At 50.2% G+C, this 15,062-nt stretch overlaps 1 protein-coding gene across 1 annotated transcript in view; it reads right to left on the bottom strand.

The window, feature by feature from the left end:
• The window catches only part of Polr3b (RNA polymerase III subunit B), a 97,749-nt gene that overhangs the window by 39,091 nt on the left and 43,596 nt on the right, over nucleotides 1–15,062 (bottom strand). Inside the window, exons 14-19 of the mRNA XM_004623858.2 lie at nucleotides 12,905–13,105; nucleotides 11,037–11,199; nucleotides 9,664–9,817; nucleotides 7,404–7,478; nucleotides 6,765–6,863; nucleotides 3,590–3,717 (exon numbers count right to left, since the gene is read on the bottom strand). Coding sequence (XP_004623915.1) covers nucleotides 3,590–3,717; nucleotides 6,765–6,863; nucleotides 7,404–7,478; nucleotides 9,664–9,817; nucleotides 11,037–11,199; nucleotides 12,905–13,105 — 820 coding nt within the window. The remainder of the gene's footprint in view (nucleotides 1–3,589; nucleotides 3,718–6,764; nucleotides 6,864–7,403; nucleotides 7,479–9,663; nucleotides 9,818–11,036; nucleotides 11,200–12,904; nucleotides 13,106–15,062) is intronic.

The following is a 15,062-nucleotide window of genomic DNA, read 5'->3' as shown; positions in this document are numbered from 1 at the left end:
AAAAAAGATTAAAGAAAGTGGGAAGTAAATGCGGAATGAAAAAAAAATTCATGAAGATCATCATATATGTTTTGAGGTCTTTTTTTTTTTTTTTTTTTTTTTTGGCAGAACTGGGAATTGAACTCAGGCCCTTGTGCTTGCCAGGGAAGCATTTATTCTACTGAGCCATCTCCTTGGCCCCCCATCATACATGTTTTGAATATCTCAAAAATGTCAGCACATTTCCAGTTAATCCCATCCTACTTTTTTTTTTGGTACCAGAAATCAAACTCACGACCTCGTGCTTGCCAGGCAAGCGCTTATTCTGCTGCGCTTTTTCCCAGCCACCCCATCCTACTCCTAAATGGGGAACGGGGGTGGGGGGGAAGGCCAGTGAGATAGCACAGTGGACTAAGCGCCTGCTTAGGCAAGCACAGGGTCCAGGGTTTGATCCCCAGTACACGCCATTCTGGCCCCGGCCACCGAGACCAGGTGTGGTGGCGCAGGCCTGTAATCCCAGCCCTGGGGAGGCTGAGAACAGGAGGGTCACTGAGTCTGAGCTGCATTGTGAGACCCTGTGCCAAATGCATTAAAACACACACACACACACACACACACTACTGGCTCAGGAGCACAATCTACTGAAGAAAATAACAAAGGCTGCATTAACAGTTGTTCAAAAGTCAGGACACCAAGTCGTGGCAATCTGGAGTGGAGGGGGAAGGCCTGCCTGAGCTGATGAGAGCAGCCACCTTTCTCAGAGGTTGTCCCACTCAAGGACAGCTACCTACCACATGCCAGCATGTGGCAATGTGACTCCTGTGAACCTAGCACACAGCTCACCGCTCACAGCGCAGTGTGCAGCAGCCTGGGGACTGTGTCAGATGTCCACACTCCAGCACAAAGCCACATCCCAGGAGAGGGCTTCTCAGGCACACAGGAGACACCACGTGGAAACATCTCACGAGCCACCTCCATGGCCTGAAGCTGGTAAGCACTCACACTCTGCTGGCTCCAGGCAGGACTGGCTGTGTCTCCGACTGAGGCCAGGCTGTCTCTCTGCCTCTCTCTTGGCTCTTGGCGTCCCTTCCTCTTGGTGATGCAAGAAGCACACTTGCTCTCTTGGTGGGATGGGAAGTTACCTACAATGGCTTGGAGCTGGGACACAGCAAGTTTCCCAAGCTCGCTGGAATATGTGGTGAATCAGTTCTGGGCCACTGTCTACCTGAGCTACTGGAGAGCACCCGCAGTCTCTAGGAGACGTGGACAGTCTTCAGCAGCGCTCCCGTCTGAAATGGGAGAGGGACCATTACTGCCAAGAGCACAAGGCGCGCACATGGTCCAAAGGCTGGGTCTGCGTCTCGGACCTGGGCTCTGCTGTGGCTTTTCCTTTTGTGACTTTCATAGAGACCTGGCTCAATCCTGCAGCTATTTCAGTGTCCAGAGAGAACGTGGCCATACTAGCTGCCAAATTTAAATGCACTTTTATCTCCACGCTTTTCTTTCTAGTAGGTGTTTTATAATACAAACAGTAACAAAGGCTTTTTTTTTTTATTACTTAAAGATATTCAGTGCCTTTGTCTGCCCAGCGTCAGCAGTAACGTCAGAGGATTGTATCCAAGGAGCTAAATGTGCAAGACCCAGGGTCAGAGCAGCTGAATACACCAACCTCAGAAAACATAGACAATGAATTGCAAATGACACTCAAAACAAAACGAGAAAAAAAACCTTCACACAGGAAAGTACAAAAGAACTCTACAGACACTGAATTGGCCTTCTGTACGCCCTGATCCTGCTTAACTGTGTGTGGTAACTAACCCAACACTGCAGCCACTCAGGCCACGAAATAAAGATGGCCTTATTTTCGTGTGGAGAGTATCACAAAAACAAAAATAGAATTTTGTTTCTTCAAATCTATACTCCTTCCTTCCTTCCTTCCTTCCTTCCTTCCTTCCTTCCTTCCTTCCTTCCACAGCCTTGCCTTCCTGGGGAGAGAGCTGAGTGCTTGTTTCAATCTCTGAGCAGGAGTGGCTTCGCCAACAGCAGAGCGGCCAGCCTTCCACACCTCCGTGAAGGTGCCACACAGAAGGCACGCTGTTTCAGCGGGGCTTCACGTCGGGAGACAGACAGTTTAGTGGAGCTGGAGCCGGCAGGAGGGACGGCCCTGCGAGCACACGCAGCGCAGTCCTGGAGGCCTCAACCTGTTACTGCCCCGCACTCCCCGCCATGCCTTGCCTGTCTCCTTCGTGTAATGGACAAACTGGAAACACAGACACTCCCTGCTCTGTGACGAGGCGCTGGGATTCCTGTGCTGGTGCGCTGCTGTGGTGGCAGCTGGCTGCTGGTAATGGAGAAGCTGGCTGGTGGTCCTTGTCACCCAGAGGCCATGTGCCCCTCCCCCTCCCTGCTTCACCACTTCTGAGCTCTTAAGTCACTTAAAACTAGAGAGGACAAGTCAGGCTTGCATCACAGGCGTACCTGAAGAGAAACTTAATAGGATCTGAATGATCTTTAGGAACTCTGAGACAAGGTTTATCAGCAACACTTGTTTTTCTTTTGGGGCTGGGCAGGTGTGGAATTTTCTCTGTGTCAATTTTTACAATGCCAACTGCTCCTACACGGTCCTTTGCTTGCACAGCTCCACCCCAGGCCCCACCCCAGCCAGCCTTGGTCCCCGAACTTGGCCCAAGACGCTTGCACCCACGCCCGTCACCTCTAACCAGCCTTCACTGTCGCCACGTAGCCCGGTCCGTTCTCCTCGAGCCTCCTCCCTGCCGTCCTCAGACCCCAGCTGTGGTCCCCTCACAGAAGCCGTACAGGGGCTGATGACTGTGCGATAGGTTAGTCCCAGACCACTTGTGCCTGGGGCCCCAGCCTGTCTGATTTCAGCTTCGGCCCCCATGTCTACTCTACAGTTTTGCTCAACAAATGCTATGGATGAGTGGATGGATCACAGATAAATTAACAGGTAGAGAGAAAAAAAAGAAAGAAACATAGGAAGAAGAAGACTGAACTCAGAAGTTGGAGTAGGACTCGGAAGATGACTTGGCAGGCCCTGGGCTCAGCCCCAGTACCACAGGCCGTGCTGGCCTTAGAACCACGCCTGGTGGTACGTGCCTGTAACCACAACGCTGGAGAGGCTGAGACAGAAGGAGCACTACCAGTCGGAGCTGTATAGTAAGACCTATACCAAATTAATTAATTAACTTAAAAAAAATTAAGAAAAAGAAGTTGGAGTACCGGGTCCTGGGAGATGTGGCAGTGTGTGAGGATCCATCAGGGCCCTAGCGCCCACGTCCAGAGCGGCCTGGTGCCTTCCGGGACGCACCGTGTGCCGCCCACCTCGCCCACCTCGCCCCTCTTCTCCCGCCTTGAGTCTTTCTGCTTTCTTCCATCTTTCTCCGTTAACAATTTGTTTATTCTCTTTTAATCCAGTGTGTTATCACTGCCACCACGGTGAAGGGAACAGGCTGGGGGAGGACGTGTGCACGGGCAGGAGAGGCCCGGTAAGCCTAGAGGCCTCGGCATCAACACCAGGAACTGCCAGATGCACGGGGCGGGGCGAGCAGAAGGTTCTGTGGGCACCGCCGCCCGGCCCGAGCACACTTACCCATGGCCTGCTTGCCCATGGCGCACTGGTAGGTGTTCCTCGGGGACTGGTTGTGATGCGGGTACGGGATGAGGCCCGCGCAGACGCCGAGCAGCGTGAAGGGCTCGATCTCCAGGTGCGTGGTGTCTCTAGCAAGGTAAGGAGGAGACGGCTCAGGCAAGCAGGGCTGGAGTCAGGGATTCTTAGGGGCACAGCGTCACCTGGGCCCAGAGCTGCTAAGACAATGAACTTAGACCCCAGGAAAACTGGTGCAACAGACACATGCTTAAACGGCGGTGACAAAACGTTACCTGAGTTGTTTTAGGGACTAAAATATAAGAGAAGGGAAACAATGTGAGAGTACTTGTGTAACAGTAAGACACTACGGCAGCACACACTCAGACTGCGGTGTTAGCAGTCCACCTGCAGCCACAACTGAACGTGGCAGTTGGGAGCAACAACAACCAGTAACAGCCATGCAGACCCGCTCTCGCCTCTTCCAGCCCTGTCCACCAACCAGTACGCTGTGGCACACCTGGGAGAAGCGCTGCACAGACCGCAGGGACCACATGTGCACCTGCGGCAACTCAGGAACTGATTTTTAACTTTTTTTTTTTTTTTTTTTTTTTTTTTGCGGAACCCGGGATTGAACTCAGGCCCTTGCACTTGCCAGGCAAGCGCTTCTTCTACTGAGCTATCTCCCGGTCCCCTGATTTTTAATTTTACTAAATTTTAATTACTTGAAAATTTAAAACTCAAATTTAAATTTATATAACTCAATTTGTCATTTAAAACATTAACTATGTTTGGAACAATTTCCATTTGTGAATCTCCTTTTTCTGTTGAAACTGTTTCTGATGCAATTCAGCATCTGAAATGGGATGAGCTGTAGGTGCCCAGCAGTCTGAAGACCTGCGGGAGGAACCGAAGAGAAATACCTCTGCATTTGTGCACTGCTCACAAGCTAACATAATACTTTAGGTATGACAGCTAAATAAAAACAGTAAAATTAACCTTACTCAACTTTTTAAAAATGTATTTAGTACAGGGTCTACAGGGTCTCACTACGTAAATCAGACTCATAGTGATCCTCCTGTTTTCAGCCACCCAAATGCTGGGATCACAGGCATGCTCCACCACGCCCAGTCTAATCTTATTCAATTTCTTTTGGGTTTTTTTTTGTAACCACTAAGAGATCTGCAGTTGTATCAGGGCTTGCATTAGGCTTTTGTTGGCAGCTGCACTATGGGATGGGATACAAAGCTTTTCCCTAGTGGGTGTCAGAGTCTCAGTTAATTTCATAGCACATTTTTCTGTTCTGCTTTGTTTTTGGTACTGGCAATCGAACTCGGGACCTTGCGCTTGCCAGGCAGGCGCTTATGCCACTGAGCTATAACCTGGGCTCATAGCACATTTTTGCAGATAGGTGGACAGAGCCAGACTCCTGCAGGGCTGTGCTGAAAGGAAGACACTGCTGAGGACCCAGCCCCAGCTGTCCCCCCTCCCCCGGGCAGCGATGCCTGCACTGCCTGGCCCTGCAGTCTCCAGCCCCAGCTGCCCCCCCCCAACGTGGAGTGATGCCTGCACTGCCTGGCCCTGCAGTCTCCATCCCCACCTGGCCCCCCCGCCATGTGCAGCGATGCCTGCACTGCCTGGCCCTGCAGTCTCCAGCCCCAGCTGTCCCCCCTCCCCCGTGCAGCGATGCCTGCACTGCCTGGCCCTGCAGTCTCCAGCCCCAGCTGGCCCCCTCCCCCACATGCAGTGATGCCTGCACTGCCTGGCCCTGCAGTCTCCAGTCCCAGCTGGCCCCCTCCCCCACGTGCAGTGATGCCTGCACTGCCTGGTCCTGCAGTCTCTAGACAGAAGCAGTCTCCAGGCCTGACCCCCCTGAAGTGGCCAGGGAAGCCCTCCGTGCCACAAGCCAGCCACACAGTGTTTCCTCAGTGCACAGGTAATACATTTCACCCCAGTGTGGTGAAGGTGCTTCAGTTTGAGGAACATTTCCTCAGGATTAGCAGCAGCCCAATCCTATCACCACCTTACACCTTTGTTAGCAAGGAGGGAAAAGGCTCTGAGCTTGTTTTGGTTTTTTAAAGAGCATCACTCGCTGGGCACGATGGTGCACACCTGTAACCCCAGCGCCGGGGAGGGTGGAAACAGGAGCATCACTACAAGTCCGAGCTGCACAGAGACCCTGTACCAGATGTATAAGTGAAAAAAAACCCATAAAACCAGTAATACTGTAATAATCATAAATAAGCTACACTGGTGTGGCGAACCTGGGGCAGGTGTGCCCCAGCAGGCTGTGTGCTATCGGTGCAAGCTCTAGGCTGTCCTAACTGCTTCTGGGACTTAGCGGCAGTGAGCTAAGTGGTATGTGTGTGTGGAGGGCGAGAACAGCATAAGACAAAGGTATCTATACGTGAAAATATAAATACACGTAAAAGTATGTAAAATGCCCAGAACACACTGTTAAACTGAACAACTAAGACACTATAAACCATGCCATCCTCGTCCGACACGCACCCGCTACGTGGGCTCATGTATGTATGTATGTATGTCTATATTTACTTAGAAAATTATCCAGATGCAAACATATCAAACTCTGGGCCCGGCTGCCGAGGGGCAGACCCAGGAGGGAGGCAGCCCTGGGCCTCGGTCTGCACCTGCAGCAGCACGAACACATGCACAGCGACCCGGTGGGAGCACTGGCCTCCCGGGGACCGCGTCGTTGGAAGCAACTCATCGGCTGTCTGCCGTGCGCCCAAGTGGAGCTCAACGCTCTGAACATCACCGTGCTGGGAGAAATATTACGAACAGCTCACGTTTACGAAGCCCGTAAGCTTAGGGAGCGTGTTACCCAATGTTCCATGTAGCATTCCTGGACTGATGGTAAGAGCTCAGCCTAAATCCTCCCAGAAGACAGAAGCACATTTTTTATGCGGCCTGATTAATTTTCGCAGCAATCTGATATTACACAGAAGTGATTCTTTTGTTTAAAAAAAGAGTTAAAGTTTACACCAATAGGAAGAACAACTAAATCTACAAATGACCTGAGCTACTTTCAACTGAGGTGAGTGCTGGGTGTGCTTCGCTAGGAAACTACTAGGGTGTGCTTCTGCAGCGAGGACCGAAGAGCCCAGGGCAGAGGCGAGCAGAGAAAGCCGTGTGGCTTGGCTGCTGAGGTGTTGCTTACTTGTTGATTGTGTGTTCGTAGAGTGCGATGCTGCAGTCATTTTCTTCATTCACATCTAAATACTCCACCAGACTCTCATGTAAGAAATCCTCAAAATTCCTGGGAAAATATTGGCAAAAGAAACATTTCCAATAAAAAGGTGCTTTAATGCAGCTCTTTACAGAACAGCAGGTGCTGAGGGTGCTGTTCTTACACAATAACAACAGGCCCAAAGCACCTTTTTCCTGCAAGGGGCCAACATACTGGGATACTGACACAGACCACCCTGGATCACAGACTGGTCATATACCCCTGAAATAAACACACTTCTGTGCCTGTGATTCTTGTCAGCTGGACCCCAAGTTCTAAGACTCTGATGCTAGAAACTCCATGTGCTAAGCGGCCACAAGGTCCATGTCACGTACAGAGGAAGGTCCTTTTGTGACTAGGAATACTCCACAGTGCACTGGTTTGCAGCAAGCCTCTGTAACCTTTAAAACCCAGCTTGATAAACCCCTTCTCCTGGCCAAGCGGCTTCAGATGGTGAAACACGACTCTCTGACAGGTGGTGGAGAGGACCTGCGAGACAGGCATGAAAGCACACTTGCCCAAGAGTGCCGAGCGGCGCTGCTGCCCTCAGAGCACGCACCTCGCACTTACCTGTACCCCTGGGCCAGCTCTTCCATGTGCTTATTTGTGACTGCTGGCTTCTGTTTTTTGACGATTATGTAAGGCCTAAAATTGAAAAAAAGGAACATGCTGGTAATGAAAATTTTATCAGCAACTATGTTTACCACCACGAAGTGAGGAAGATGCAGACACAGTGCACACTTCCCCTGGACTACGCAGGGGCAGCAGGGGTTCTGGCGTGTGAGAGTGCAGGAAACCTACGTTCTCTTCCTCTTCCTCTCTCTCTCTCTCTCTCTCTCTCTCTCTCTCTCTCTCATACACACACACACACAAACATGCACACACACCCACGTACATGAGATATGTACAATATGTACACACATAAACATGACACGGTACTTCCAGTATCTTAGAAAGCATTTGGTTTCAATGGAAAAGCAATATAAAAAAGACAATAAAATCTGGAGAGAAAATTAAAAACTTCGTCATACTTTCAAAACTTGTACAAATCATCACTCCAGAAACACATCCTAATTTCACACTGGGAATGCGCGGTACATAGCCGCTCTTATCTGTGGTTTTACATTTATTTATTTATTTATTTATTTATTTATTTATTTATTTTTGCAGAGCTGGGGATGGAACTCAGGTCCTTGTACTTGCCAGGCAAGCGCTTATTCAACTGAGCTATTTCACCAGCCCCTATCTATGGTTTTGGTGGCTTTGCTTTTGGTGATTTTAGCTGCCTAAGACCAACTAGGGCCCAGAAGTATTAGTTGGAAAATTCTAGAAACAAACAATTCATGAGTTCAACTGTGCACTGGTCTGAGAAGCATGGTGGAATCTTGCGCCACCTCACTCTCTTCTGCCTCATATAGGAATCAACCTTTCGCCTAGTGTCCACACTGTACACGTTACCCACACGCCTTCACCTAGCATCCATGTCACACGTGTTACCTGAACACATTCACCTAGTGTCCACACTGCATACCTTAGCCACCTGGGAGTAATCTAGCAGCATCTCTATCACCAGCTCAGAACCACACAGCGTACACAGGGCTTGGCACTGCTCTAGGTCCTGGCCACAAAGACAGGGAGAGGGGAGCTGCTGTGACACCGAAGCTGAGCAGGCAGGTAAGCACTGGCCCTGATGCTGAAACACACCTGGTACGAGGTTTGCAAAGTGCTGAATGCAGTACCCAATTCAGGATGGACACCGGCGAGTGTGACTCACAGTAACTCAAGTTACTTCAAGCCACGGCTGACCAAAGAGGGCCTGGCTGTTTGCAGAGAGCAAAGCCACTTGCGTGGCAACTCTCTGTGGTGTAGTGGCCTGAGGTGCAGATTAACCCGTAACTGTCAGCCTAAGGAAACACGCACACAAAGGACAGCTTGCACCCAGGACCACAAAGCCTGCTGCTTTTGGGCAGATCAGGCCCACCAACAGAAGCCAGTCAGAGCAGACACTCTTGTGTCCCACCCTGTGCCCAGGCTGTGTGGGGACAAGCACACATGAGAAGAGTATGCATGGTCCTGTAGGGACGTGCATGTCCCTGAGGAGACACTGGGTGAGTTTCCCACGGAAACCAGCAGTGCCACAAACTCCAGCTTCTTGGCAGTGAGGCAGGGGGTATTACTGCCACCTGTGAGGGCCATGGTGAACTTAGGGTAACAGGCAGGTGATGAAAGAGACGGATGGCACACAACACAGTCGAGTGCTCTCCCCACCTCACCAAGGTCTGCCACAACATAAGGGTTTCTAAAAATGAGTATTTTCTCTTAGAGCACGCTTTCTTATATTGGATGTAATGAAAGAAATAAATTTTTAAAAAGAATAATCTAAAAAAAAAATAATCTTGGACATGTCAGTGCTTTTCCAGTCCCAAATGAGGCTATGCTGAAGACAACTGCAAACGTGCACCTGCGGCGAGCCTGCTTCCCGCCCCCTCCATCAGCACACCTTCCTTCCCTCCATCAGCACACCCGCCATCACGCTCAGGCCGCCAGTCCTAAGCTATGCTTTCTTATACCCAATGGTCAAGGAAACCAAGCCAGAGAGCGCAACGCTCAGGTGCACACAAGCCGCGGTCCTATCACAGGCTTGTCACGTGCAGACGAGCTCCCTTCATCTCTGAGCTGCTCACTCATCTCTACTCCTCGCTGCGGGTTTGCTAACCAAATTAGATTTACCTGAACACCGAAAGAGATCCAAGTACCTTCAAATACAAAAGGTCTACCTCTTTCCACTCTTACCTTGTTTTTTTCCTACACTGCTTCTAGCAACACACACCTGCACAGCCTTCCTCCATCAGAAGAAATATAAACACATCGGTCTGTGAGATTTGTAGAGATGGAGACAAACTCGTTGATGTACCCAGCTCTTCGCATCAATCGGAACGTGTGCACCAGCTTCTTATGGTCTCGAATGACCCCAAGGATGTTGCCTAAGTGCAGGAGGTGAGAGAGAAGTAAAAGATGACCCTAACCTGATTTCAATGTCTTCCCAGCAAGACTCCTAAGCAGCACACGCGGCCATTCGGATGCAGTTTCTAGCAGGATGCTGCAGTCAACCTCATTCTATGCACAGCACACAGTCTGGGTCTGAACCCTGGCTCCTACACGTCCTCAGGGTGCTGGAGAGGAAACGGGGCGCCCCACAGGAGGGCGGAGGCTTGGGCACAGCGCAAGCTAAGAGCTCACTCCTGGCAGCATGGGACGCACTGGATAGAGGCAGGCAGGTTGCGAGCAGCCCTGCCCAGCTCCTGACCTTCCCAGCAGACCGCACGGTCATGGGCAGTGGCTGCCACCGGAGAGGGAGGGAAAGGAGGCCCGCACTAAATGGCTGGGATGAGCACAGCAGACAGATGTGGACCAGCATCGCAGAGAGAGCAGGCAACTGTGGCACCCAGCTTTTCTGAGTCTCTAGTGCACCATCACAGCTGCTTTCATGTCCTGAATCTATCATGTCCCTTTCATGGTCACTGAATTAGGGGAAGAGCCACAGGCGCACAGGGCCAGATCTGGTGACTAAGGCAGATGAGGACACAGCGCTGTGGTTTTACAAGCTGCCTTTCCACTGGAACACAATGGGCAGCAGTAGTCATTGGCTTTTGACCACACTTTACAGAGACACTCACAAAAGAGGACTCTAGAACTGCTTCAGAAAGTGGTGTGGAGGGGATATGTCCAAACTAAGAGGGGATTTCGAGGGGGATTAGTGACAATATATTTTTTTTACTGTAACTTTTTAAACTCTGAACACTGATCAAATATTTTGAGCATACCTGTCTAAGCACCTTGCCTAGGCCGCCCACAGTGCATGATCAAGTGGCCGGACACCACTCCCACAGGGTCTCACTGTCTGTGCAGAAGGACCGGCGCACGGACGCGCTCCTAAGCAGCTGCGCCTCTGCACTCAGGACGCCCCAGCAGCTCTGAACGAGCAGGACGTCAGCCTTGGCAGCGTGGGCCCCACCCAGACGGCCAGCCATTGCTCACAGAACCCGGGGACCGCAGCCAGAAGAACTGTCCCTCTGCTCAGAGGTCTGTCTGTCCAATAAGGTCAGCCTGGGCCCAGAGCTGAAGGGTGTCTGTGCAGCCGATGCACGCACAGTAACAGGTCCGTCACCCTGCCCAGGACAAGCACGTCTCTGACAGACGCACCATTGAGAAAGACGAGAAACACGTTTGGGTAGGAGAGCTCTTCCCCACACAGGAAATTCACATCCTCCACTCCCAGGTTGCTGGCTAACTTAACAATGGGTCCATCTTCCATGTCGGTTGTGATGTGTGTCATCAGTGCCAAGTTTTTAACTAAACCGCAGGCCTAAAAACATAAAACAGCCAGGTCTAAGAATCTGCATTAGTAACCCAAAATACAATTTGTATCTGAAAATACCACTCTGCTGTGACAATATAAAATAGTGTAATCTTGTAAGGTCCACTTTGGTAATTCACACACATTTTTTCTACCCAGAGAAATTTATCTTCAAGTGAAATGTAAAATGGATTTAGCCACAGAAATGCTCAGTATGATATTTACAATTATAATGATGACATCGTAACAGTGCAGGAAGAAATGGCTACTATGAACAGTCATTCCCATACAACAGAACATCATACCCATGATGATAACGCAGGAGAACACTGATAAATGTTGCTCCTTAAGCCTACATAAAAATAGAAAACTGACTGGAAATGACAGACATCTGTAAAACAACTGGCCAGAACGCTTCACAATTTTTGGTCACAAAAGGCAAAGAAGGTCCAGAAGAATTACTCCACACTAGACAAGCACGTCTCCTAGATCAGGACGTGACGCTGGCAGAACAACGGGAGGATGTACACAGGTGTCCAGACTGTACCACTCTCAATGTCACCCTCAAGGGGCTGGTGACATGACATGGCCAGGCATGACAGCCACATTCGGGGACTCTAGCTGAAGGGTTAAGGAAACTCTTCCTACTATCTTTGCAGCTTTTTTGTATGTCTGGAATTATTTTATAATGAAAGGAAATAACAAATATTTCTAAATTTCCATACAATCAAAAACAAAGACAAAAACCCCAAAGTATCAGTAAGGACAGAATACAGCAAACAGAAAACACACTGAACATGTGTGGTATGGAAAGATTGTCTTTAATTCTTAAAAGCCATCTGCTATAGTAATGTACAAAGTAGGCACTTCATTAGCTGGCACAATCTCTTGGATAGCGAAGTCAGGCAGCAAATGAGTAAACTGTGCAGACTTGAATGTATTGTATTTCGTGTACATTTCCAACTGGCTTCAGTTAGAATTTCTAAAACTCACAACTCCGCTTTTACATCTATTTTTCACCTCTTCTGAAAGTTAAAACAAATGTCTATACTTTGGAACCTTTATCTTTTACTCATAGTAAATTAACTTACTTACTCATTCAGCACATAGTTATGAGGCGCCTGTGCTGAAACCCGAGTGACCACGGAGGATGATCTTCCCCGAAGCGCATGACTGAGAAGCAGCAGAATCAAGTGAACAAGCATTGGGAAGGTGAAAGCCAGGAGCCAGCAGGCGCTGCGAGGGGACCTACGCAGCCGCTTGGCTTCGTGCTCAGGCGTCAGCTCGAAAGCGCTGTACTGAAGGGCGGGGACCACACACGCCTGACTGCTGTAACCGACCACATGATGTCCTAGGAGTGCCTCGGGTAAGTAGGGCACTCCTCAGAAAGGACACTGCATGCACATCGGGGTGACGGGTCCCTTGTGTCCTCACGTTCTCATCCCCTCTTCAACACACTGATTCTTAGGTTACGCGACCACAAACAAGGAAATGCGGTCCATTGATCTCTGTGGTAAGAAGCTGACTCAGGTGTATCTCAGGGACTGGCTCTGGGTTGATGCCAAAGTCTCGACAAGCAGCACCAATATTTCTTGCCAGTAAGTGAACATCAAGGAAGCGGAATCGCTTTGTGACAACAGCTGGAGTAGAACCCCCATTCTCCACCCCAGTACATCTGACCTCCTGCCCCATCCCGACCCCGTGGGGCCCTTACCTCTCCTTCAGGAGTGTCCGAAGGACAGAGCATTCCCCACTGTGATGGTTGTAGGGAGCGAGGACCACTCACTTTCCTGGTTTTTTCAAACTGAGAAGAGATTCTTGTCATCATGCCCAGGGCAGATATATAGGACAGGCGAGACAGCACTTGGGTCACACCCTGGCGGTCCATTTTAAATCTTTTCAGAGACCAATTTCCCTGTGGAGAGATGAAAGGTATGAGACCGCCCCTCACCTCTCCCTATGTTCCCTAATGCTGAGCAGCCACCCTCAAGTTCGTGGTAGAAGTTGCTCGCCTATGAAATTACAGCTACAATGCATCTCTGGGAGTCAAAAGGCCACAGCGGAAGCTAAATCTTAGCAGGCCATTTGTTGACCTTTCCTCAGAGCAGGAAGAATATGAACAATGTCCAGAAGCACCTCAGACTGCCTCCCTGTAGTCTCACCACAGCCAAGCAGTGGCCTCTGAGGAACTGCTTGCTATACAGTGACTCAGCTCTTTCAATCAGGGAGTCGTGGGAGGCAACGGGCTGACAGAACTGCAGCACTCTCTGCGTGCTTAGGGTGAAATGAGGCTAAAGTTCCCAGAGACAATCTCTTATCTGATGTCTTCCAACATTGTACTTAGTTAGAAGAAAACATAACAACAGAAAAATGATGGATAGCAATTTTTTTTTTTTGTGGTACCGGGTAGTGAACTCAGGACCTTACACTTGCCAGGCAGGCACTTGTGCTGCTGAGCTATCTCTCCAGCCCTGGATAGCAACTCTTGATTGAGGCCAGAGAAATCTAAAATCCTATGTGAGTGATAGCAAACCTTTTAAAAGCTTTAATGTCAACAAACAGCAAAGTAGAAAATAAATGTCAGAAATAACAGTTGACTCAACTGTCTTTCTGACTCCAGAGAGAAAAATGGCAACCGCAGTTCTCCGAGCCCCTTCGAGAACCCAGTGCACACGGTCAACTCTTTCTGGAGAGGGGCATGAGCCCCACTGCGCATGCAGCCCTGTGCTCACCTCGGGGCGTGAGGCCCTGGGCGCGCTCCCCGCTCACAAAGCTGCAGGGCTGTCTGCGCAGCGAGGAGCTATCACTGGAGAAGCCTGAGCTCTGGATACTGTGGCAACAAGCTGAGTTCTCAGAAACCTTGCCCCATACAACATAAACACCTCAGCAAAGATGTGTACCCCTCAGATGCCTGTGCTGCTTACTCAGTTAGCTCCCTTTACCTTCGAAACCTAGCAAACAGACTTATGCCCAAAAGCAAGTGTAAATAAGGCAAGTACTGAGCACCAAGCCAGAATAAAACAACAGCCGTTGGCAAACAGGAAGTAGATGGGGAGTGGAGCCAAGATGTTCAGGAAGAGTGTGGGCCCGAATTCCGCAAGAGCACCCCAAAAGCGGGGACACACAGTTCTGAACTGCTCCTCAGAAAAACCAGATTTGGGGAAAGCCCCCCTCAGTGGCAGTGGGCCGCCCATCCCCGGGCGCCTTCAGATCACCACACCTGCCAGAAGGTCAGTGCTACTTCTCTAATACGCAGCGTCCTTTAGGGCAAAAGAACTCCTACAAACAGCGCTAAGAGAGACTGGAATGCACGCTCAGGAAGCAGGGAAAACAGACCGAGCTTCCTCACACATTGCGCACAGGGCTCCAGCACGCGGCCCTGCACAGCTGCCCTCGAAGCGCCATGTGCATGTCCCGGGTGCAGCAGGAAACAAGCGCGTGCAGTGACTCCCTTGCGACCAGAAGCAAGTGCAGGTGCGGGACTCTGTGAGGCATGAGCCCGCCCACACAAGCTAGAGTGTGGTGGCTGTGCCCTGCAGGCAGCCAAGGCCTGTCCTAAAGCTTCCCTCCCATGAGCAGCCTGAGGCTGGGTGCGCAGCAGCTGCCAGGGCAAGCCACAGTCAAAGGGAACAGTGCATAGCTCTCTGAGAACAGCAGGCCATTGAGACCTGAAGCCTGTGAGGGCCACAGGACAGACGCCGATTAGGCCTGTAAGAAATGTCAATTTTATTACAGAAAATACAGGAGAAAAGCTACCTGCTAACAGAATGGCTACCAGCTACACTAGAAGATTTTCCCCTGTTTGCTTATTGCCTAATAGAATAGAGACAGTCATTTGGAGGGAAGGCTACAGAAATCCTTCCTTGCCCACA

Source organism: Octodon degus, unplaced genomic scaffold, assembly GCF_000260255.1.
Source record: "Octodon degus isolate 3935 unplaced genomic scaffold, OctDeg1.0 scaffold00004, whole genome shotgun sequence".
In the NCBI taxonomy this organism is placed as follows: domain Eukaryota; kingdom Metazoa; phylum Chordata; class Mammalia; order Rodentia; family Octodontidae; genus Octodon; species Octodon degus.
This window is presented reverse-complemented; position numbering and strand designations above follow the sequence as displayed.